We start from the raw sequence: 26848 nt of genomic DNA on the forward strand, positions 1-26848 counted from the left end.
GTTACATACGCAGCTCGTTATTCCGAAGGTTCGTTAGTAAGGTTCTTTAGTCCGAAGGTTTGTTAATCCGAAAATGAAATAAGGTTCGTTATTCCGAAGGTTCGTTAATCCGAAAATGAAACAAAGCTCGACTTACTTCGAAGGTTCGTTACGGACCCTATATCATTTCGGATCCTATATCATTTCGGATCAACGAACCTTCGAGATAACGAACCCTATTTCATTTTCGGATTAACGAACCTTCGGAATGACGAACCCTCTATCATTTTTGGATTAACGAACCTTCGGAATAACGCCGCAAATGTTCGAATTAACGAACCTTTTTTCGTTTTCGGATTAACGAACCTCTATGGTTTAGGGAATTTGTGTGTTTCGGATAAACGAACCTTCGGAATAACGAACCTTCGGAATAACGAACAGCACCCGAAATCACACCGTCTTTATCTTGTTAAGATATAAGACTAAAAAAAAGGTCTTTATATGGCAGTGTCAAACATTCTTTACGAGACGCTGTTGCCCCGATTTCGTTGCTGTTCCCACGGCCCTCAGTTCATGAACTTGCGATGTTTCTTTATTGCGTGTGTTTCTAGCTTGTATTTGGCACTCACGGAATGCGCGTACAGTATGGTAGGCTACATACTCGTGCTCCTGTTGTTGCTGAACATTTCCCCTTCACAGTGATTGTGTGGCATGATCGTTGAGTATGTTCAGATGGTGTAAGTGCGTTGATTAAAATGTTACCACAATAGATGCACGTGTGCTATACAACGATCTGAGGTCTTTGCTCCGCGCTGCTTTCTTGTTAACAAACATTGAATCTTGGTGAACTTAATTCACTATCGTCCCCATGCTAACATGCAAAAGAAGAAAACGCTTTTGTTCTTGTTTATGTGTACCATGCAGTGAACAGAAGGTAGACCTGTATAAACTGTGCCGCTAGGCCCTAGCTGTAGTTTGCACTTTGACGGACTGTCACTGCTCGTCTACTATTCCAAGCGAAATGAAAATCAAACTAGAGATCTCGTGCTGTATACTATCTCGTACTGTGTACTAGATACCATATTTAAAATGCAATTTGTGGTAGTACTTGTCAACGCTGTGTTTTTGGCTCAAACTTTTCTCTCTCAAACTTACTTGGTTACGCAGGGGCGGATCCAGGGAGGACCGCAACCGGCGCCCGCCCCCCTTTATTTTATTTTATTTTTTGTTGAAACAAAAGAAATGCAAAAAAAAAAAAAAAATGGAGGAGGGGTGCGTGCGCCCCCCCCCTTTAATTTTGTAAACGCGCCCCCACTTTACGGAATTCCTGGATCCGCCACTGTTACGGGATATAACCTATCAGAATCTTCATGTAGTATTTCTTGTGATTTTGGTGCAAGCTGCATGGCAGTATTGATTTTGAGACACTTCTATGGTCCGTCAGCACCTGATTCTCTTTATGTGACGATGTGCACGTGAAAAGCATTCAAACTTTCCCATGTTTTTGCTCTTGCATTAAAGGCGTATTAATTCACCACGTACATGAAACAAAACCCCCATAGTTCTGAAATGTGAGTTATAGGGATAGAAACAACCGCTGGGAAGAAAAAAAAATTGAATAAGTATGATCGAAAACACAGTACACAATGTGTACGGTTACAGTTCGCTATTCCGAAGGTTCGTTTATCCGAAAATATGAGGTTTGTAACTTGTTATTCCAAAGGTTCATTTATCAAAAAATGAAATAAGGTTCGTTATGCCGAAGGTTCGTTAATCCGAAAATGAAACAAAGGTCCTAATTCCGAAGGTTCTTTACAATCTATAAGAGAAATACTGATATCTCCTTATATTCTAGGCTTTATTACAAAAAATTATGTAGGATGCTTTGCACAACGGACCTATTATGCATCACATGTGATATCTAAAACATCTTTTAAATCACTGCTCCCAAAGGTAAACATATGACCTTTGTGTATCTACTCGTTTGTGTGTATGTGTGTGCGTGTGGGGGGGGGGGTAGTTTCCTTCTCTTCTTTTTTGTTAGAGTTTATCTTAGTTGATCTTGATACAGTGTACCTCTTTCGGTGCGCCCTTTCTCTTGTTATGTCACTTCATCTGTTTCTACATTTTGAAGCAAAGTAATTTGTTCAAGCATTGTGTATGTCCTCGTAACCGTAATGTGTCATTTTGCAGCGATGAGTTGGTTCTAGTAGGCCTTATTATCGCTGTGAGATGTAATTTTTGTAATAACGTGTTGAGAATAACAGATTTTTGTTTCTGAACGAAAGGAAAATGACGGAATTATTGTTTTGATAACCAATGTGGATGACGTGTTGAGAATTCTGATTCCTGTTTCTGAACGCAAGGAAAATGACGGAATTATTATTTTGATAACCAATGTGGATGACTACCTTCTATAAGTAATTTTGGTGTGAAAAGAGAGTTTGCTCAAAGAAACGCTTCTCATGAATGGTCAACGAAACAAAATACATCATACAATGCAACGTGACTCGCGTGCATTTAGCAAACGAAATGTCTAGACCTTCTTTAAGTTCAAGTAAAATGCAGAAAACACCGAATAAGAAAGCAGACAAACTAACAAATATGGAATTAATGACCGTAGACGTAACGTAGGAAAACCTGACACCTATGCTTGAAGAAATTCCCACAAAAGCAGAGCGCAAGATAAAAGAATACATGTGCGTATATATAGTCCATACAGGTCGTGATGCGCTCGGTCGAAATGCGTATGTCGCAGTAAACGAAATTTTAGGCATGTCAACACATGTATATATAAATACTTGAATTCTACATACATTGTATAGTTTTATCTTTACAATAATATATAAAACAACCCCTTTCCGCATCCCTAGAAGTCATAAAAGAAAAAAAAAGAAAATCGCCCTTAAAGTTCAGGTTATGTTCAAGCTCACAACCCGTTCCCCCCCCCCCCATGATGCAACAGTCCTGCTTTAATAGCGACGGCGTTAACGCTTCATCGCACACACATACATGGCGACAGCTTGGGTGTGTGAGAAAATTCATTCTTAAATGGATGCCCCCCCCCCCCATGGCACTCTGGATTATCCCTGACCCTCCTATGCCTTTTGTCTATCTACCCTCCTGCTTTAATCCCCCTCCCTTCACCTGTTGGCCTCCTTGCCCATGACCTCCCACCCTCTCCTTTTGTTTTCTTTGTTCCGTGTCCCTAGCCTGTCCCTGACTGTTTGTGTTGTGTGAACTTCTTTATAACGATTGCTTTCCCTGCCTGATTATCATTTTGCCTCTGACGAAGATTCTGCTGGAATCAAAAGCTCAGGCCCCTTTAGAGTATAGACTCCATTTTACTCCTTTGGCACGCCACTGATATTCGATAAGCAGTTTTCAGCATTTTTGTGTTTGTTTTTGTTTTTGTTTTGTTTTGTTTTGTTTTGTTTTTGCTACAGATAATTAGCCAATCACAAGACAGATATAATTCGATTCTAACCAATACCAAAATACGGTTGCCTGAATGTAAACTTTGGTGTGTTTGTGTGTGTGTCGGCTGCGGTGTAGTTTGAAACAACAGAAACGGAAAAAAGAAAGAGGCACGCAATGTGTGCTATATACGAAAAGCCTCATTTACCGAGAAAGTTGATCGCTTCCATTCTCCTCCCATGTTGTTGTCAATGGAAGCTAAAGAGAATGCTTTTAGCAAGTATACCAGTACCTAGAGAGGACCTGAGGAACCCGTTGTTTTGAATGCTGTGCTCGGTACGAATTCAAAACGCAGTCGAAGTTATCAGAATGCCATTATAACAGAACTGATAGCTCTATAGAAAACTTGTTTAGGTCAGTAATGGTTGCCGTAATGCAATCTTTGTGGAATTGACTCATTACATCTGAGTATTTTGAAAAACGTGTAGAGTACTTTCGTTTTGCATATAAATGTTAGGAAATAGTTTGAACTATGAAAATAAAAAGGTATGGTTACTTCAACGATGTTGAATAGTTCGATTAGCCGTGATGCATAAAGTGAATTCATGAATTCATCTGACTAATCCTTACCGATTGATGATCACTTCTATAAGCCAACAGTTAAGCTGAACTGCTTTGGAGTGATAAGACGCCAACTAACGAACAAAATGCCACATAATCGCGCGATTTTCAAACATTTTTGTGAGCGTCACCCGACCAATTTCAAGTGACGAATGTAACACTATTATATTACTGTATAATAGCAGACTGCTTTACAATTTGTAAATATTACGATCAACTGTTGATAAAAAAATAAATAAAACGATGAGGCAAAGTTTAAGAAATGAATAAATGCAGATGATCATGCTCAATATCTAAAGCAAGATCTCACAATCAGTCACACGGCAATGTATTATGCTTCATTTACATTTCTATAAGCTATACTTCCTTTAAAATTGAAGAACCCTTTCCTGTTCTTAATGAATTTGTTTTAGCCGGGTTTTCGTTGATGGTTTACTTACAAGGAAACGCTATAGATGACCTATACATACATGACACACTTCCGTACGTTGTTATAAGGATCTGTTCTTTTTTAATGAACTTGGACTTGGTCAGTGGGAAGATGAAAAACAAAATAAGTGTACCACTTGATGTGTTATATGATACGGGTAATTGCGAAAGGGTGTATTCCCGCCTTTTCTAGACAGGTAAACGATGAAAACTTGGTACATGTTGTATGCTATTATAATTATTATAAAATCCTGTAGCCAGAACTGATTTTACGATCATCTTTAACCTTTCAGAAAGTTCCAGTTTTCAACTTAAATAGTAGCAATAGCTTGTAAGAGTAAATTAGCATCCCTCTGACTATTTTTGGTCAATATGCATACTCTTAACCCTATTCTAACTGGGGGGGGGGGGGTCAAATTGACCCCCCATGTTTCGCGCCACGATTCTGCAACGCGCAAAGATTTTGCCGCGTCGTTTCACAACTTTTTTCATTGAAGTCTTCCGCATATTTTGAGACCAAATTTGCGACGTCCGAGTACACCGTTCTGAAGTTACGTAATGTTATGCAAATGCATGTCAACCGGAAAACAGCTCAAATTCATTATATCGTGTGCAAATTGAATGCAAATTGTGTTTTTTGGTTAAATTGATATAAATTAGAGTATTTCATCTTTGAACCATTGAAATTAATCAATTCTAGTGTAGATAAGCCTGAAAAAGTGCCTGCAACAAATTTTGAAAAACAGCACAAAACAAAAGGTCGAAAAAACAATAAAATACATAAGAAATTAACAAAACAATAAAAAACAAAAGAAATTGATTTTGACTGTGCTTTATTTTTAAATGAAAATTGAGTCATATGTCTTGAAGAATTTTGACACAAAAATTTAGCAATACTTCAGTCTTTTTTATGGAGTTATAGGTGAAAATATGATTTCATGCACAACTTTGCATAATTAATTTATTAAACATAGAAAGGCAATATTTTTCTATTGTATGACCATCTAATCTTGTAGTTGACATCCAGCTCTATCTTCAGGAAAAATTTCGCAGCGATCGCGCGATCGGTGGCCGAGATCTGAGGGGGGGGGGGGGTCACCCCCAGTAAAAACTCCTCCCAGTTAGAATAGGGTTAAGCCAGCTGGACAGAGCGATCAATGGGCGCGATTATCACCACGCCTGGTTAACCTAAACAATGCTCGGCCGGCTTGTTCGGTTTCAGTGTTGTTTTTGTTCTATTTCCCCCTTTTAAAAACGAAGGTTCCTTAGTCCAGCCATTGTTTTCGCTTCCTGCTCAAGACATTGAACAGTTCAGCAAAGCTGAAGTTTAGATCACTAAACGGCGACATGAACTCATGATGATAATAGGACTTAGATCACAGCCGAAAGTGCGCTCCTTCATTACTCTAGAATGAGAAAGAATACCCTGTCTGTGTTCAAAGTTGGCTTGGGCGGGAAGCAGTTACCTTTATATACAAACATGAAGAATATTGTTTCATTGTCGGTGAGCTTCAACGATCTCGCTAAGTAGGGAGGACGCGTCAATCACTCATAAGTGAGTGCGTCAATCACCCGAGCAATATATTTCCAGTTTACCAGTTTAGAAGTTGGCACATAGTTATATCATATACACACACACGCACACGGTATAATCATTATGTTTATACAGTATTATGCATATATAGAAACTTGATTTTTTTTATGTTAATCGTTGATTCTCTATTATAGGGGTCCTATATATTGCAATCTTGTAACATCATTTCAATTTTCATAATTAATCTCGTCTCTATTATAACATGCAATATCGCCACTTTTTTATGTTTTGATCTGTAAGTGTTCGATGTATTCTTATATTCTATGTATGACGGCGATAGATGCATGTTCTCCCTTGCTAATGTTTACAATGTTTGCTTGCTTATGAAATTCTTGAAAGGAGTATAATGTCAGCAAGATGAAATAATAATTTGTCCGTGTATTGATGAAAATGAGGAATAGCGGACGATGAAAAAAAAGGTTTGAATTATGAATTGTCGGATGACGTGGACAGGTTGATGATATAAATATTAGCGCATCATGGGAAAGATTAAGTAATGATGAGCCCAATGATATCGCAGGGCTCCAAACTAATTTTTATTTTTTGACCACCAAAATCATTGATTTCTTTCTTTTTTTACTTTTTTTTTGGTGGCCAAAAAAATCAAGAAAAACATAGGAAAAACTAAATCGGTCCTACTAAAAACAATTATGAAGCATTACTGACGTGACAAGTACCCATGTCTAAAATAAATGAATACAAAAGTAGATCATCTTATCACCATTATTCTGAATTCTAAGATTTAGCAAATAGGCTTATAGATAATTATAAAAGTTGATGCCTATTAGGTGGTCATAGCTTACTTTTGGGATGAGAAAGTGGGAGCATTTCCAGATTGTTTGTTTTAGCATTGTAAAGAGCCGAAAGTAACCGCTATTCATTTCTGATTGTAAAAGCAATCATCCAACATTCACTATAGTATGTTAGAACCTTACGGAGCCGAATATTACCGTTAATCATTTTCAAATACACTGTATAAAAGCAAACAACCGACATTCATTTTAGCATCTTATGGAGCTGAATGTTACCCTTATTGATTTCCGAATGTGAAGCAAACATCCTCTATTTAAGCATCATACTGAGCCTATTTATACCATTAATCATTTTCAAATGTGAAAGCAATAATCTGTTATTTATGTTAGCATTGTACCAGAGCTGCCAACCGTTCCGAAAAATTCGTATACGAAAAATCAAAGGGAATACGACAATATGAAAACGTCCTTAGAAAGTACGAATTCACAGTGGGGAAAAATAATGGGTAAAAATATAGCAAACGCACGTCGCATGTGCCATGTTATCTGTATTCAGCTGGGATATCGATGCAACGCGTACGCACCGTATGTGGAAAGCGCTGAATAGAAAAATGTGCGCACACGTATATCGCTGCTTGCGTACTGTGTACACCGAACAGAACTTCGCGCGCGTGAATCCCTGTCGCCTACGGACCCTGGATGTTTACATGGATCGCCGTGGTATCCCCATGTGTGGCCGGCCGGATGGGGAGTGTCTACACACTGTAGCCAGCTGCCACTACAGTACCGTATGAGGCGGGGTGAAAGCGTCCCGTTGTGCAATGTCTGCTTCTTTTTCTCTTCTTTTCATCCTCTTGTCCCTTGCCTCCCAAGTACGAAATGATTTTTAGAGTGTTGTGTGTTTTTTTTATAACGCTATTGCATCATTTTCTGCAAGGAAGTTGTAGAGGTGAGTTTCTGTTCGTGTATTGATGACTGATGTGCACTGCCCTCTGCAGTATATGTGCAGGTGAAAAGCGTTCGAACTTTCTTTCCCGAGTATCGTGGAAACTCGATTATTTCTAGGCCTATTAAAGGAGATCTCATATAACAGAATACTTATAACTAACTATTTTCCAGTCAAAATGAATCAATTTCCTTTGTTTTGTATCGTTTATTGACTTGATCCCATAGGATCTCGTCGCAATACCGAGTTTCATATGTGTGTTTATTTTCGCGTAGCTTTCGGTGCTGCAAAACTTTTGCTAGGGCCTAAGCTTACTACTAACCTTCGTTTTATTTCTGTCGTTTCTCACACCTCGTTTAGTACGATTTCTTCCATTTTATATCACTTTATCCGTTCCCTTTACTGTATACTTTGAAGTATTTAAACGTAATTCTCTTAGTGTCTCGCACTGTTATTTTCGTAACGGCGATTTCTCCGCTTCGCTGCAATCGAAGCGACGGAGTTTGATCCCAGCCGCTTCGATGTGCTATTTGTTGTCTTTTCTAAATGTTTGTGTTGTTGGGAGGTGTTGATACTTTGCATTTGTTATTGAGTTTCCTAGGTATTTATCTCGAGGGATTATACGTGTTTCTTAATGTTGATCATAATCGTATATAGGAAAAGGCTAAAATGATCTTGAGTGATGTCTGATAGTGATGATAACTATGCTGGTGACTGGTGTAAAAAGACGGCTTCCTGTGAATGCTTAGCGTACGTGACGTTTGTTTTATTTCCCTTTCCCTCTAGTCTTCTTTCCCCCTTACTCTTCTTTCCCCCTTACTCTTCTTTCCCCCTTACTCTTCTTTCCCCTCTCAAGAATGATTTAAAAAAAAGAAATTACGTACACCTCACAACAAAACGAACCCTGTGCTATAGCAACTTTCGTAAAGTTAAATCTAAATGTTCAATATCAGCAAAGAATAAGGCGAAAACACGAATGAAAATAAATAAAAGCGAAGAGATTGTGTATGCAGTCTCTTCGGCTCGAAGAAACTTGACACCCCACCCCTCTCCCTTGTGGAAATTTCCACAAAAGCAGGTGCCACACCCAGGTGCGTGCCAGACGAAAGAATGCGCGCATTGGAATAAACAGCGTGTAAGTATCCTGGAAATATCGATCGAAGAACCAGCTCATTAGTTGAATTAAAGGAATAATTCCAAAGATATCATGATTCTATGTCTATAGCCTTTCTTTTGGCGCATAGTAGGGAACATCGAACAGTCGATTATAGTGTACTTGATCGAATATCTAATGTTCCCTGAACAATACAAAAAAGGATTGATTATTCAGTCAATTAAAAATGCAATCACAGAAATACATGAAAGGTCTCGTATGCCCAGACAAATTCACTACGAGTAGGTCCAATGAGATGCAGTCATCACCTGGTTAGACAGCAAAATACAACGTGTAATGACAATTAATTTCAGTTCACGCGCATCAAAACTGCTTATTACTTTTCAAAGTTTTGGCTATCAACATTCGTTCGTGGGTGTATTTTGTTTGTTTGTTTGTTTGTTTTATGTGTTTTTCCCTCGTGAAAGACGTAATGATTTCTTCATATCGAACGTAAACTGCATGTTTACCGTAAACAAGCCATTCATCTCAGCTCAGCTATGGCGCATTCGATCCATCGAACTTGCAGTAACCCCTTATAGGCAGGAGCACACGGCGCATTCATTTAAACTTGAAAATGAAGCCACGTGTTTGCACCACATCGGCGCTTCCACACACAGCGCGGCATTTTGCGATCATCGTTATAGCAGACTTTCCGATTCCAGTCAGGGGAAAAGGAATTGGAATACTTCGAAAAATACTGATGTTTAAAATCCAATAAAATGAAAAAAGCCTGAAAACAACGCATGATTATGTTTTGATAGTACATAATTGGAAACACAGAACAGAGTTTTGCATCCGCTCACACAGAAGCTCTCTTGAGAAGATCAAGCATTCCCCGTTCCCTGCTAGAAAGTGGAAGCTTCCATAATCAGCTCAGAAAGTTTTTGGAGGTACAAACTTGCACTTGTACACATTGCGAGAAAGCAATCAATCAACGCTGAACATTGCGTAGTTTAGAATCTTTATCATGCTGGTGACCAGCTGGATGCTTCGGCATGTGTCATAACGTTATGTTAAAAGCCTGTAGGCCTCATAGCAAAAAGAGGGAGATTGAAAAAATACGAATTCTGGTGGAAAATACGAATTTTGGAGCTGCTGAGTACTAATTTGTGCTTCCAAAGGTTGGCAGCTCTGTCGTATACGGAGCAGAATTTAACAGTTAGTCATTTCCAAATATAAAAGCAAACATCCGACATCTATTTTATCATCGTACGGAGCCGAATGTCACTGCTGTCCACTTGCGAAAGTGAAATGAGTCATCTGACAATTATTTCATCATATCGTACGGGGCCGAATTTTGAACGTCAAGGCAGACATCAGACAGTTTTTTGTGTGTGTGTGTGTGTGTGTTTTGTTTTTGTTTTGTTTTTTTACCATCAAACGCAGCCGAATGTTACTATTCATTTCGAAATGTAATACACATGTAAATATCCGACATTTATTTTAGCATAGTACGGAGCAGAATGTAACTGATATTCACTTCCAAACGTAAAAGCAATCATGTGACATTAATCATTTTGGCATCTTCCGGAGCCGAATGTTATTGCTATTTATTTGCGAAAGTACATAGCAATATAAATTATAAGCAAGCATCCGACATTTATTTAAACATCGTATGGAGTTGAATATCATTATCATTCATTTCCGAACGTCGAAGGGAGCTGATTGTTATTGTTATATTTCGAACGTAAAACCGAATATCAGACATTTATTTTATCATCGTATATACGGAGTTATTTTGGTTATTCATTTCCGAACGTCACAACAAACATGCGTTATTTATTTTAGCATCTTCCGGAGCTGAATGTTATTGCTATTTACTCTTGAACATAAAAGCAATCATCAGACATTTATGTTATCATCGTATACGGAGTTGAATATAATTGTATTCATTTCCAAACCATAGAACGCAGCTGAATGTTACTGTCATTCATTTCGAAATTTAAAAGCAAACATCCGGCAGTTATTTTAGCATCTTATGGAGCAGAATATTACTGCTATTCACTTCCGAACGTAAAAACAATAATCTGACATTTACTTTAGCATCTTCCGGAGCCGAATGCTACTGCTATTTACTTTCGAAAGTAAAAGCAATCATCCGTCATTTATTTTATTATCGTACGGACTTGAATATTATTGTTATTCATTTCCGAACGTGAAAGGGCTCATTTGACATTTACCTTAGCATCTTCGGGAGCTGAATGTTATGGCTATTTACTTTCGAACGTAAAACAAATAACAGACATAATATATTGTATATTTTATCATCGTACGGAGTTGAATACTATTGTTGTTCATTTCCGAACATCAAAGCACTCATTAAACATTAATTTTACCATCGAATGCAGTTGAATGTTACTGTTATTCATTTCGAAATTTAAAAGCAAACATCCAACAGTTATTTTAGCATAGTATGGAGCAGAATATTACTGCTATTCACTTCCGAACGTAAAAACAATAATCTGACATTTACTTTAGCATCTTCCGGAGCCGAATGCTACTGCTATTTACTTTCGAAAGTAAAAGCAATCATCCGTCATTTATTTTATTATCGTACGGACTTGAATATTATTGTTATTCATTTCCGAACGTGAAAGGGCTCATTTGACATTTACCTTAGCATCTTCGGGAGCTGAATGTTATGGCTATTTACTTTCGAACGTAAAAACAAATAACAGACATAATATATTGTATATTTTATCATCGTACGGAGTTGAATACTATTGTTGTTCATTTCCGAACATCAAAGCACTCATTAAACATTAATTTTACCATCGAATGCAGTTGAATGTTACTGTTATTCATTTCGAAATTTAAAAGCAAACATCCAACAGTTATTTTAGCATAGTATGGAGCAGAATATTACTGATATTCTCTTCCGAACGTAAAATCAATCATCTGACATTTATTATAGCATATTCCGGAGCCGAATGCTATTGCTATTTACTTTCGAAAGTAAAAGCAATCACCCGTCATTTATTTATTATCGTACGGACTTGATTATTATTGTTATTCATTTCCGAACGTCTAAGGGATCATTCGACATTCACTTTAGCATCTTTGGGAGCTGAATATTATTGCTATTTACTTCCGAACGTAAAAGCAAACATCAGACATACATTGTATATTTTATCATCGTATATACGGAGTTGAATATTATTGTAATTCATTTCCGAACATCAAAGCAATCATTGAACATTAATTTTACCATCGAACGCTGCTGAATGTTAATGTTATTCATTTCTAAATTTAAAAGCAAACATCCAACCGTTATTTTAGCATCGTATGGAGCAGAATATTACTGCTATTCACTTGCGAGCGTAAAAGCCATCATCTTGACATCTATTTTAGCATCTTCCGGAGCCGAATGTTATTGCTATTTACTTCCGAAAGTATAAAAAACAAACATCCGTCTTTTATTTTATCATCGTACGGAGTTGAATATTTTTGTTATTCATTTCCAAACGTCAAAGGGATCATTCGACATTTACTTAAGCATCTTCCGGAGCTGAATGTTATTGCTATTTACTTTCAAACGTAAGAGCAAACATCCGACATTTATCTTATCATCGTACGGAGTTGAATATTATTATTATTCACTTCCGAACGCCAAAGCAAACATTCGGTATTTATTCTAGTATCACACGGAGTCAAATGTTACCGTGATTCATTTCCAAGATCTAAAGCAAACATGCGACATCTATTTTTGCATCTTATAGAGCCGATTGTTACCGCTGATCATTACCAAAAGTAAAGGCAAACATCCGACTTTTGTGTGGCCCAATTGGGCCACCAAAATTTCAGCAATGAAATTATGTTGGCGCAGGTCGTTAAAAGTCGTGAATAGCAGACGCGGTGTCGGATCCACGAGGCTAGATGATCGTAACCGATGTCGATATGTTCTAATAATTATTGATACTCGAGTGATGAACGCATGTGCACAACTTCCGCAGGTGTACTTCTTTAGAAAGAAACGAACAATCAAGGCAGTGGACATCAGAGTGTGATCAAATCGAAAATCGAAAATCGGAATTTGATGAAAATGGGGAAAGTTGGAACTCCATGAAATGTATTTTGATTGAGCGGTCAGAATAGAACTTAGTTAAATATAACGGGAATGTGCCCGTGAATACCCTCGTCCACCCTCGTCCACCCTCGTCCAACACACGTCTATCGAGACGCAAATTCCCTAGGATAGATTTCCCGTGCGGGCGGATGGACTCGTCCACTGAACGCGTATACCCGCGGGTACCCGCGGGGATACGCGTGAGTGGCCTCGTCCAGATCTCGGAAAAGCGTGACGTTTCCCGCGGTCGGCACTGTATGTGACCTTAATGTTTAATAGGCAATGCAACCTTGTGTTTGACATGTGCTCATCATAATAGCAATTACAATCTTCCCAGAGTGGCAGGTGTATATATTTAGGATCAGTTAGTGAGAAGTGGGATCAGATACTCCTACCATATCAAAATGAACAAATAGCCCAAAGGCATTCAGTAATTTATAATGATGGTTATATATTAATTGACTTTGTCGTGCAGTAGTCGTTTTTTTCATTAGTACATATTGGCAATGCTATTCATTTGTGTGTGCACATAGTATAAGGAGGTTCGTCTTTATATTTTGTTCATATTTTTTTCTTGTGGGAGGGGTGGTAAATGCTCACCACAAGTTTAAATACTAGGGGAATTCGTCTAAATGATCAGATTTTGTGGTATTATTTGATCACAAGAAAATTAAAGATGAAGGTTTTTTAACAAAATAGCTGGAACACTCAAAACCTTTTCCTGCACTACATGAACCTAATGCTGGCCAAAAGCTGTCCGTGGAGACACTACATGTGTGACCCCCTCTCCCAATCTCTCTCTCTCGTTTTGGTCAGTGCAAGAATTCTATTTTTAGGCGCAAATACAGAGGCGACCAAGTCCTCAAGCTGTGTGCTGAAGCCACGAACATGCCAGAGAAGAGAGCTGCGTATCATTATCAACAGGCTTTGCTGAAATTAAAGTGATGCATGCCTGCCTTGTTTAGTTTAGTGTAGCGAGAAACTGTGAAAGTGACAGACTAAACAGTGTGGCACTGTCATCAACAGGCCAAGTGAAGTGACTTTTAGGCACATTTGTGAGCATTTTGTGTTTTACTTGTTTGTGTATAAAATGCATTGTTTTTTGTTTGGTGTCTGATAATTAAAGTCTGCCAATCAGAAATCATCAGAAAACTGGCTGATGTGAAAGAGATGAGTGTGTTTGTGTGTGAGTGTGTTCACGCAAATGTCTTATTCTCTTGGGAATACTAGTAAGTTGTAGTATTTCACCCCATTCAAATGGGGAAACTCTAAAATTTTTACACATATCCTCAATTGTTGTGCACGCATTCATACTCGACTCACATGAAGCCTAATCTTTACTGATTAAACAGACTTACGATATTAGATTCAGTGGTTTAATTTCTTTCATTAAATTCATCAAAACAGTTTGTTTTTTTTTTTTTGGAGAGAGAGATAGAGAGAGAGACAAATAAGAGAATATGCCCAATTCCTTGAGCAAACTATTCTATCCCCAGTTGAAGCCTCTTCCGAGTATGTGTGTGTTTGTGTGTATGTGCGTGTGCATTGTACGGTCGCAGGCCATTGTGGCTAAGTGCGGAGGGAGATGGAAGTTATAAGGAGAGTGGAATGAGACTGATTCATGTGGCTGTAACCTGTGTCATGTCATTTTGAGTTTTTAGAAAAACATTTTTTGAGCATTTGAAATTTATACATTGACAGTATTTTTTCCAGCGACAAGGGTTTTTTCACCAATATCCCTCACTCAGTGGGCCATAAGTACGTTATTCCAGCTTTATTTCCCTGTATATTCAACTTTAATAGCACTCACACTGAAAGATAAGTTGCAAGAAGCATGTTCTGCAATGTCTAATATCTTTTTTTCTTATCACGTAGGCAGAATAATCAGAATTTTGCTGAAGTTTCTGAATTGCACCAATATAGTGGGTTTGACTCATATGTGTCTGAAGTATTGATATTGGATCTGTGCTATTAGCATGTCTATCAGCAAGAACCAATTATAAAGGGTACAGTGGAAGTGATGTGTGGTATAATCTAAGAGTGTGATAAGAAACTGAAGGTGTCAGGCAAGGCAGTTTATTCTACATTCACCACTATGTAGCAGGCTGTCACAAAATCACACTAGTTGTGCTTTTTTGTATTTAGCAAGTGCTTGCAACAGTCTAAGTGTGAAATTTTAAGTAATTTGTATGTATTTTGTCAGGGCAGTTGCAGCTGAGCTCCTGTACACCAAAGTTTAAGTGATTTATTGGAGGATAATTATGCTCTGTACAATTATCGTGCCTTTTATCATGATTACATTGTAGGTAGATTGGCTAGAATAAAAGTGGTACAAATACTGTTTATACAGATGTTTACATGTGTGTGTGTGTGTGTGTGTGTGTGTGTGTGTGTGTGTGTCTCTGTGTGTGTGTATGTAGTATTCGGGCTGAGAGGGAAATCTTTTTTTTTCTAAAAAAGATTTCAATCACATTTTTTAGTATACTCTTTAACAAGAGATGATATGTTTTGTATATATTTGAACAGTCAAGTGTAATGTATAGCAATGATTGAAATTGAAATAAAAGAAAAATATTGTAAGAAAATACAGTCACTTTAGACACAGTGCATATAGAGTGAATTGATAAATGTATATCATTCTATGAGTGTGGTTAGAAACTTTGGGGTGTTTTTGTTTTCCTCAAAAACTTTTTTTCTGAGGCAAAAAGCAGCAAACTTGTGAAAATGAGGGTATGGTAAGAATTAATTGATTCCTCTTGGCAAAGCTGGAAGAGAGTCGGATCTGAGATATTGATTTTGGATGCAAGTAGATATGGCATTTCTGAGGCTGTTGGTGTGTACCAGTAATTGATGGATACAAGATGTGCAAAATTCACGATATCGCTCATTCTCCCTCTTTTCTCCAGACAATTGGATTTCACTTGAATAAATGTCCTCCTGAGAGCACTCATTCCGTCGTCGCATCAGTCACTGATTACGACTGTCATATATATATCACTCGGGCGGGAAGCTGTCCAATCTTGATAGCCTCAGACTCGGAACTCGTGCGCAGCATGTTAAAGCGTCAATGTTTTAATGATCCCAGTATGTAGTGTGTACACATTATTCAATCAAGGTGCCCAACAGAAAATCAGGGTGTGATTAAAAAAGCAAAGGATGAAAGGTTTCATTTCAATGAAAAAAAAAAAATTAAGAATCATTCTCAAGTAAAACGTTCAGAGGAAATGTGGAGAGAAGTGGCTCAGCCTTGGTCAGCTTGATACAGCTTTCTCTTTACCTTTAATTTCTTTTTCTTCTGTGAGTCAAGGTTGCTTTTAACTTTTTTGTTTGTGATGTACGTAAGTACCGAATGCCTATTTGAACATGATAACCGCTTTGCTCATTAAAAGGAGCAGTAATAAAATGTGCTGCTTGCGATTACAAAATGCATCCCTGCCAACATGAGCTCTGATGCAATTTTGCAGGGATTTTTGGTAACGTTGATATGTAATATTTATATCATTCACCTTTTACTTTTTTCTGTTGGACTCTTTTTTCCTAGCTACATTTACTTTCACCTCTATGGGTTGCAACAGGAAGATAAGATGTACATCCTTCAATCTAATTTTCTTCTTTTGTCTTGTCTTTTCAGGTTTCGAAGTCTAACGACAGCCTTCTTTCGGGACGCCATGGGTTTCCTCCTCCTCTTCGATCTCACAAACGAACAATCCTTCCTCAACATCCGAAACTGGATGACGCAGCTCCAGATGCACGCCTACTGCGAGAACCCAGACGTGGTGTTATGCGGCAACAAGTCCGATCTGGACGACCAGAGAGTGGTCGTGGACGAACGGGCCAAGGAGATGGCGGAGAAATATGGGTGAGAGAAGCATTGTGAACTTTATCAACTTTCATGAAACTAAACACCAAACATGGCAAGTTGCTGTTGCTCTAGACTACATTTTTTTGTAGACTTTTCTTCGTTTGTTGTTGGTTTTTTTGCAGCACCTATGGAGACTTTATTTCAAGTCATTTCTGTTTGCTCACACTTTCTTTGAACAGAGTTATGAAACTGAAAACAAAGTTTCTTCGAAAAGTTGCCATGGTATTTCTAATTGTCCACTTCCCCTTGTAAAGCACTACTTTGCATATGTCTGTGAAATGTACAATATAAGGAAGTTTAAAGTCCCATACTATCTGTTTCGATGATGTGTATGCCATTTCTAGATTTTGAATATTGTGGTGGGGGGGGGGGGTTGTTAGCTTCTGCATCTTCATCGAAAGTGGCTCGTAATGTAGGAATGCTTGCATATTCCATCATGTATGAGAGAAAGGGCAAAATCAGACATTCCACTTAGAGATTTCCTCTTGTGGCATGACACCAAGGAGATTTGAGAAATTTGATATACGTGTAAACATGTAGGGGGCACATTAGAATGGCAGGTTGCAGTTACGTCTGTATCGTGGCCACTGGGGGGCAGAGCATGTCTGGCAACGTCATTGTCGGTGGCTTAGAGTGGGACTGGGACATGATGGGGGCGAGAGCTAGGTTTGGTTCACTGGCCAGTGGCTCACCTCATGGCTGTATTGCACTTGCTGTATGTTTAATTCTCACTGCACAGCGCACGTGATGAGTTCCGCGCAGCCGACGTAGATCTTACCAGGCCGTGACCTGTCCCTGTTGTGATTACAATGTAGTCACCGTCAATCAATGCAGAAGGTGGAATGAAAGTGGGAAAGATGTGACTATAAATCTGCCTTGTTAAGTTGTTCCAGGAAACTGTTGACAAAAATAATCCAGAGATATTGACCACGGCCCAATTCGTTACAGTTGTGACTGTCATTTACACTCTCTATGGACTCGTCTTAAATCTTTGAGATTAACTTTTGGTCTTTGAGTCCTGAATTTGGGTCATCATTTTTGTATTAAACAAAAATTTATGAATCAGTCTTGTGCAGTAAGATATATCTAAATATATATATCGTCGCTGGGGTGACAAGACCTTGTATCTGCAATTTTGGTGAAAATGACTTTTTTTGATTAATGGTCAAATAACGGGTAAAGTGACGTCCTGTCCCAATCCCTATTGTCTTACTCCAAAAATGAAGCCACCACGGCATGTCAAAGGAAAGGTTATCCCATTCGCTATAGTGCTTTGGCCGCCATGTTTTTTGGCTCTCCTGAACATTTGACATTTTGTATATACGAGGTCTTGTCGCCCCAGCGACGATATATATATATATATATATATATATATATATATATATATATATATATATATATATATATATATATAAATATGTGTGTGTGTGTGTGTGTGTGTATACCCCACATGCCATGGAATTATCTGTACATGGTCTGCACCTGTATGTCAGACAATTTGCCAGAGTGACAGGTCAAAATAAAACAAACCCCATGATCAGTTTGGAAAAAAACAAAAAAAACCCAAAATTATTATAATCCAATAAATAACCACTCCAAGATTCTCTTTATCCACTGCTATTGAGACTCCATCATCCGTTCATGCAGTGCGGCATCACTGCATGCATTCTTGTGTGAGTGGTTATATGTATTCAAAAGAGAAAGAGAGAGCATTTCTTTCTGAATGCTTTGCTAGCTAGGTCTGTGTAATCATGCAGCAACTTTCCAGGGTATGTAAATTTGACGCTGATGCATTACAATCCCTGCCGGCAAGTTCAGTAAAAGGGCTGCTTTGCGGTTTCAGTCTTTCAGTCCAGCTAATTTTCTGATCGAGACAGAAATTTCTGTGTTATCTTTTTGTTTGTTTGTTTGTTTTTGTCTCAAGAAGCATCCCCTTAGGAGTGGATGTGCAGATGTACATCATTCTCATTCGGAGATCAAGAACATGATACAAACTGGCTGACCTGAAAGACAAGAATTTTTTTCCCCCTGCTCCAGCTGAAGAACTGTAAAGAGTACTGTTTTACGATATATTCTTTAATTCAAAAGTTCATCTGGAAAAATGAAGACATCAAATGGAAATTGTTGTATAAATGATAGTTTATCTCTACAGAATGCATATCATTGATATGGTTTGAGTATATAGAGATCAAAAGTCAGTCTTGCAAAATTGCAGTAAACAGCACATTGCTGCTTTGACATAAATGACCCTCCCATTCTCTGCAAACTTGGTCTTGTCATTGTCATTTCTGTCATTACTCATGCATATATCTGCAGAAGAACATTAGCAGAGCTCTTATTAATTCTTAGCTTGGTTTTCTACCATATATACCACAGTATCCAATAGGTCTGTAAGGTTATAATTGTCTCCTTTAACTGGCAAATAATCTGTTCACTTTTGTATTAAAGCAATATGTTTATGCAGGTGTGTGTGTGTGTGTGTGTGTGTGTGTGTGTGTGTGTGTGTGTGTGTTTGTGTGTTTATGATTTTAAAAAAGGAGAACAGCAGAAGAAAAAGTGTTGGTAGGTAAACAATAACAAAAATAATTAATCATAAACAAAGTAACATACAAAAGAGCAGGTATTTGTCAAAACCAGACTGTCATGACTTTAATCCATTTTCTTTCTTTTCCTGTTAGGGACCTCCTCAATGCATCATTGTATGAAGCTTTATATATAGCCAGATTGCATAACTTTCCGGACTGTAACCCATTTGGGGATCAACCAAAGGAATGTTGTTTCTCCCCTTTTATATGCTTTAATTTAAAAAAAGCTAGGAATCTGTTAAATTCACAAAAGGCCTGCTTACATATGTCGCAGGCTTGTCCTCTCATGCATGAGCCGTATGGCCATCCCACGCACAATCTCTAGCTGCCCGCATTACCTTTGTGCGTAAGGTGGTGTCGTTTGTAGATGCCTCCTTTTGAAATGCCATTCCATGCCCACCAAGTACAGAAGTGTTGAAACGTGGATGTAATGTGCACTGCACACAGACGGAGTGCTGATCATGTGTCTTGAGTCAGGGCAGTGTTGAGATTTATTTTGGGCACCTAGCATGAATGAATTCAGACACAAAGATGACAGTCTTTCTTAGTATCCCCCCCCCCCCCCCAGCCTTTGCAAAGAAAATGTGATTTAAAAAAATCATAACCCCTATGTACATATGGTTTCCCCTGTGTTGAGATATCTTTCACTTTGTTGGAAAATAAAACATGGTTAACTGGTGTCACATTTTCAAATAGATTTTTTTTTTAATTTTTGTTTTAATTTGTTGTTCACTAGCTGCTAAAGCTCTGGTAATCATGTGCTTGACATTGAGATATATTAATAACACAGACAAATTCAGATATCTTTAATATCTGTTTATCACTTTTGATTTGACAATTCTCAGAGGGAAGAGTTGATCAGTCTCTTTTTCATTCCTTTTCAAACTCTTTTTTTTTTTCAATCTCATGAAGACATACTTTTAAGGTTATGCCATTGTTGCAGCTCATTTCAACATTCATATTTGGTGATGTATGCCACTTAACCTAGAATTCCAGATATATTGCAATTTAGAGCACGTCTCAGTTCTGTAAGCCAGTCTGTTTACCATGTTGGGGAAGTGCAAGCCATCTCTATGTACGCTACTTCAACTCGTCTGCTTTATCGATGTTTTTCCCTTTTTCGTACCCTAATCAGTTTTGAGGAAGTCCTGTTTTAAGCACTGCCGTGAGCCACTTGTAATTCAGCTGAATGCTCTGTAACATGTGCTATATTGATCAGCAGATTGGATGAAGGAAGAGAGCACAGGTTGCAGAATGCCTAGGGTGATATTAACCTGTTGAGGTCTAGTCACTGAGTTCTCTCAGGCAGGTGTCTATTTGGAAAAGCATGTTATGGCAAAACCAGCTCATCTTCATTGGGTTAAGAAAGACATGAGTTTGTATTGCCAATATACATCACATCATGAGATAGAGAGAGATAGAGAAGGAAAGAAACAGACAAGACACACAGACAGACAAACAGCAAGAAAGCCAGATAGAAGTGAATAAAATAGAAAGAGAATAACATGAATATCGACGTATGAGATCAGATATCTACATACCATGCATTAACTGCCTCAGTTTTGATATCTGGGTTTTAACTCTTTCTCATGCATGTAGGTATAATACCTATAACACAGCTTTCCACTATTTCAATAGTCTCCAAGTAAGTCAGTCATTGAGCATTTTTATTATAAACACATTCTATTTTGAATTCATTATTTATCATGCATGCTGACAGGTTTCAAGTTAAACCGTCAGCACAACTGTAAAGTTGACGCAATCAGGACACTCTTATTTTCTGAACTGTTTACAAAAGTACCCTAAATTTCAGCTGTCGGTGTTCGGCACATGTAAGCATTTGTACTTACCTTGTACAGTTGAACCTCTCGTATCCGGACAAGTCGGGACCGGGGCTCATCCGGATAAGGGATTTGGCCGGATACAGGAGACTCAATGCTTTATACATGTACATATACATACACATATACTGATGTAGCCCATTGTAGTACCACATGTAGTAATGTGTATACTGCAACCTTTTCATTGTTACATTTGGGGATGTTTCGGGATGTTGAAATGTCTGAAGGTAAGCAATTTGGAAGGAAATTTGATGCAATGTTTGTTAATCATATTGGAAGTAATATGTAATTCATGTGTGTTTGGGTAGGAGTTCTCAAGGAGTTGGGAATCCCCCTTTCTTCCCGTAATTAGTTTTAAAAAAATCACGGCGAGATTGCGTCCGGATAATAGAGAGATCCGGATAAAGGGAGGCCGGATAATAGAGGTTCAACTGTATATACATTAACAAACAATCTTGTAAACTGATCCATTCAAAAGAATACCTATGCACAACAGCAAGATCCAGCTCCTGTTTGCAAGTATAGAGGAGATAAGACATGAATTACTATAAGGGGTTATCTTTTTTTTTTTTTCCTCTTCAAAATGTGTGTTTTTTTTTATTGCTGTCTCATTTCCTTGTCTTTTGAATGACTTGGTTTTTGATTATTTTCTTGCACTTCTTCTGCAGGTTACCTTACTTTGAGACAAGTGCCAAAAGTGGAAACAACATTGCCAAGGCTATCGAGTGCCTATTGGACAACGTCATGCTGAGGATGGAGCGCAGCGTGGACAAGAGCCAGTTTCCTGGGGCAGTCATCGCCCACGGCAACGGGCAGGGCATCCCCATGGAGGTAGATGAGGCCGGGGAAAATAGGAACGGGTGTGGCTGCTAGCTGAAGCCCACCTAGACAATCCCATCACCCCTTCTTCTTCTTCTCCTCCTTCTCCTCCTCCTCTTCCTACTTCATCCTCCTCCTCCTCCTCCTCCCAAGCAAAACACGTTCCCTCCAGAGTCAAGGTAGATGTCATATCTGTATATAGCGCCCTCTTTGGTGTAGAATTTTGCGAGGGTACGAAGCCGGAGTGTTCATGTTTCAGAGTGGGTCTATACTGAGAGTATAATCTACACAAGACTCACAGGTTGTGCGATGTGAATACACAACAGGTCTGAATGTTGGAAGTTGGAAAGAATTTAAAAGAGTGTAAGCAGTATGCATCTCCATGCTATTTTTTGTAACATATTTATTTTGTAAGATAGGACAGTTCAGGAGTCAAACACGAAAATGAAATCATCAATTTGATCACATGTTTTCTAACAGTAGAGATTAAAAAGGGATCATTACAAGAAGTCACTGGTGTATGGGGCTGTATCTCTGAAAGAAAACAGTGAAAGTTTTTACCACAAACAGTTTATGCATTTAAAATAGGAATAATGGGTTGTTTATGTTTTGAACACATGAAACGCAGAGAGTAATTTAGGGTGAGAATTTGTAAGTGTTCAACTTGAATAAGCTGCCATGGTGTTTCAAGTAGACACTATAACAGAATATAAATGTAGATATTTTTCTGTACCTGAAGAGCAGTCAACTGTAGGAAAAATAAAAAGCATCTGAACACTTACCATTCAAGAATTGCCAAATCTCAGTGTTTCACCACTTTCTATATGAGTAAGAGGTATCACTGACTGTTTACCAGAGTTGTATGTTTCTAACATTTGTGATTCTACTGCGCATAGATTCTTTCCTGCTTTGCAAAGATGGTTTTCAAATGTGAATGATGTGGAAAAGCATGAAGTTTGTAATGTCTGTGATTGTGAGTCAGTTTTTAAAGTGAAATGACAAAATATTGTTGTCATGGGTTGGTGCTTTGAGTACTCATTTGTGACAAGATATCTGTGGAAGAAATAATGATACACAAACAAAATGTGAAGTTTGTAGAAAATCCCATGTCATTACAACTCTTGTATACTTTTTTGAGATTGTGTATACTTTTTTGAGATTGTGTGAATCTCACCTCAAAAAGTAATGACATGGAAAATGGTATAGGCATGTGGTCTGTGATCCGTATTATCCATGTATCAAACTCTTTATGATGAATTGGACACATTTTCAGGATTTATCAGTGATATTTCATGTGCTTGCCATAAACAGGACACAGTATAAAATTGAATTTGTGTGTGTGTTTGTGTGTGTGTCCTGTATACATTAGGCATTAGGTGATTTTACTGAAAGACATACATATAGAAATACTTCTCCTTCTTCCCCCCCCCCCCCCCGACCCCCACCCAAAAACTCAACAAGTTGGGGTTAGAATATTTCAGCGTATGTGTGTGAAGGTGTGGGCGGTTAGAGAGTGCATATAATTTTGTTAACATGGCTGTTATTGCAAAGTGGGCAGGATGGATTTGGGATAAAAGCTTTCGTGCATTTCTTCAATCTCTTATTCATATCCTGCAAATTGAATCTATAAATCTACCACTTTGGATTCGAATTTGTTTCATGGTTCTTGTGTTTGTTCTTCAGGAGATTCAATGCATGGACTGTGTTACCAACTTCTCTCTTTATTGTTGAAAATCTGATAGTATTTATCTCTCATCTCTCAAAATTGGCCTTTCTGTCAACAACAACGAAAAATTATAAAAGAATGTAAGGAAAAGGTTTAACACATTGCTATGATAGCAGCATTGGGTTTCTTATTCTAATCACAAGCATTTGGCAAAGTCCCAAATAGAACAGAATGAGAATGGAAACCCATGGTAGAGTACCGATTCTTGGTGGTGGTTCCCAAGTTGTGCAGTGATGATACAAATTGGGAGGATTTTAAACTCCAGCAGAAGTATAATGTTCACTTTAATGATCTATCAATAACCTGCTACACACATAAAGCAATTGAAAGGCTCACTCACCCCACCTTTACACACATACAAGCAAAAATGATGCTCAACCTACCTATACACACGCGCACGCACACACACACACACACACACACATACACACATAGTGAGAATGTGTCAACAGTAGGGCAGTAGTCCTATTTGTGTTCATGCAAAAGGGATTTCAGAAATGTCAACTCAGTGTACTGCAAACCACATGGGGAGGGGGGTAACAGCCTCTTGCCTTTAACCTGACATTTTTTTTTGGCAGGCTCGGTTGCTAGGGTGTTTCAGTCCTGCTGGCAACAACAAGTGTATAATTTTCAACTAAAAAAAAAGTTGAATTCTAAGTGGAAACTTAATGTTCAACTCGTTTGTGTCCATGGAATATATGTAGCATGTTACTGGTCATGTAGACGCTGAGATTTAGGGCTGAGACTGAGGAAAAATTATGTTCTGATTAATGTGTATCATGGCAGCCAGTTATGAAAGAAGCGAAATCGATTTTCTTTTTCGTTTTTATTTGATTGTTTGTAAGTGGGCAGCCTTTGTCAAGAAAAGTGTGAAAACGTAAATCAAGAGAGCATATAGGAGCTAGACAGGCTCATGATTGACAGATTGTATGGCAGTTGAAAGTGGCTTCCAAAGTATGTGGGGTGGAATGGAGCTTGGGTTGAGCTTTAGAGGGGAAATGAATTGCAAAGTGAATGCCTTGCCCTCACAAAAGGTAGATAACATTCATTTCTCAACAGTAGAAGCTGCAATGCTCTAAATAGATTTATGAATACTGTATATGAATATGTATATGTATATATATCACATATCACATGTAAATATTTTATCATTTGGAGTAGTGCTCATATGTTTAGTATACTATGTGTCTTGGATTCTTGAGGGGCAGGGGTTTGTTTTATTGCTACTAATCAGTTATAGCATTATGTATGTTAAATTGATGTGACAGCTGAGGACAGCAATACTGTTACACATCACACCTGAATGTATGCTTTTGAACTATGCCTTGACATTATATTTGCCGAGCAGTGATGTCACCGTGAGAATATATGATTTTATCACAATTAAGAAATTTGTGTGTAGCTGGCCAGTTCAAAATGATGAAAGAAAAGTGTCTTTACTATTTAAATTATATTATGGATCATGTAATGATTATCCTATATGTGTACTTAGTTATCTTTGTTGAATGCTGTCTTCTTGCAAAATACCACGCAGTCTTCAGTTTGGAATGACATTTTCAAAATGTATAATTTCTGGTGAAATTTCAGGCAAAATTTGACCAGACTGGTGTGTGCAAACTGTATAAATTGGAGAGCACGCACCAAGCACAGTCACTTGAGTAGTAACCATGTCGTGAAAGACTTGTAAAGGGATAAGTATGTGTTGCTCATTCGGATTGAGGTTGTTCTTGCTGGTTTTTCCTTATATTGGATCGATCTGTGTGTAATGGGACATCATTAGCGAGGCTTCACCAACCTTTTTTCTAATGTTATCAGTGTTAGCATGCTTTACATCAACATTGCTATTTGATTCAGTTGGCATACATCATGTTATGTCACTGTTTCGGTTAATATCTTCATCTGTTCATGACGGGCTGTGATCCGCTCAAGGTTTTTTTTTTTTGTTGTTGTAGTATTGTTCTTAATTGTGTGACTCTTTGATTGACAGTTCTCAATTGCTTCCTTGCCATATTTTTTTTTAATAAGGCAAAAGATTGACCTAACCTTATCGAGTATACCAAAATATGTGTCATATGTTATCCCTGGAAATCAAGGCCCTGTTGCTAGAAACATAAGGTTTTAAACTTAAGTCAAAATATCACAGGTAAGTCCCCCAACTCACCCACATCTTAAAACAAAAATGCATTTTTGAATGGACTTGCATTTGATGTGAAGTTTCATTGAAATGCAAGTTGAGTTGATAGCAACAGGGTCCAGAAATGAGAAATAAATCCATCCATCTGCTTTTTATGCCTTTTCAACAATTGATCCCATCTAAACTATAAGCTAGTAATTCCTACATTCTCTTATCTTGTGTAGGGCTTTACTTTGTGGGTTAATGTCTGAGGTTTAAATATCAGTGTGACATAATTTTGCTACAGTAATTCAATGAAAAGTATATAGTTCTGGAAACAAAAATTTTGTTTAGATTTCTATGACTAACCATGAGTACATTTAGAATATTATTAGATGAGATATATTTCACAGGTCCAGTTACAAATGTTATGCGAAGTGACGTCAAACATGCTTACTTTCTTTTATCTGAAGGTGTCACCGGAGTTACCCAACTAATTAACAATTTGTCAGAATAAAAAGGCAGCTATCTCACTGTATTTAATGGCAAGATGATTACCAACTCATCTTGGATGGCTAAAAAAGCAAGATTCTGCACATTCCAAAAAAAAATCAGGACATTAGAGTTAATGATTTTGGTGGCTCTTTAATTATATGCATAGTCAGATATTCTGCTTATGTGTGCTTTCATTGAATCTCTTCCCTCATATGGCTGGTGTATCATTGTATTTATCATCTGTATATTTGCTTTTGTTCCTTTGTACTCGCATGATTCATTTCTATGATTGGAGTATAGATTCAGGATGAGATGTACATTGTATCTATGCCTGAGAACAATATCCTAAATTAGGCTAAAAGCTGAGCAGCGTGTTGGCATGGGTTTGGCATTTGACGTCTGATCAAAAGCTCTCGGGTGGCCTGGGACGGAAGATATGTGAGATAG

The 26848-nt window shown here is 38.0% G+C and overlaps 1 protein-coding gene across 1 annotated transcript in view; it reads left to right on the top strand.

Moving 5' to 3' along the window:
* LOC139743333 (ras-related protein Rab-27A-like) overlaps nt 1–23431 on the top strand; it is a 116093-nt gene extending 92662 nt beyond the window's left edge. The window contains exons 4-5 of the mRNA XM_071653824.1: nt 16592–16819; nt 21917–23431. Coding sequence (XP_071509925.1) covers nt 16592–16819; nt 21917–22121 — 433 coding nt within the window. The 3' untranslated portion in view covers nt 22122–23431. The remainder of the gene's footprint in view (nt 1–16591; nt 16820–21916) is intronic.
* The last annotated feature ends 3417 nt before the right edge of the window (nt 23432–26848 follow it).

This window comes from Diadema antillarum, unplaced genomic scaffold, assembly GCF_040938485.1.
Source record: "Diadema antillarum isolate AM-2024a unplaced genomic scaffold, OU_Dant_1.0 seq00001069_RagTag, whole genome shotgun sequence".
Taxonomy (NCBI): domain Eukaryota; kingdom Metazoa; phylum Echinodermata; class Echinoidea; order Diadematoida; family Diadematidae; genus Diadema; species Diadema antillarum.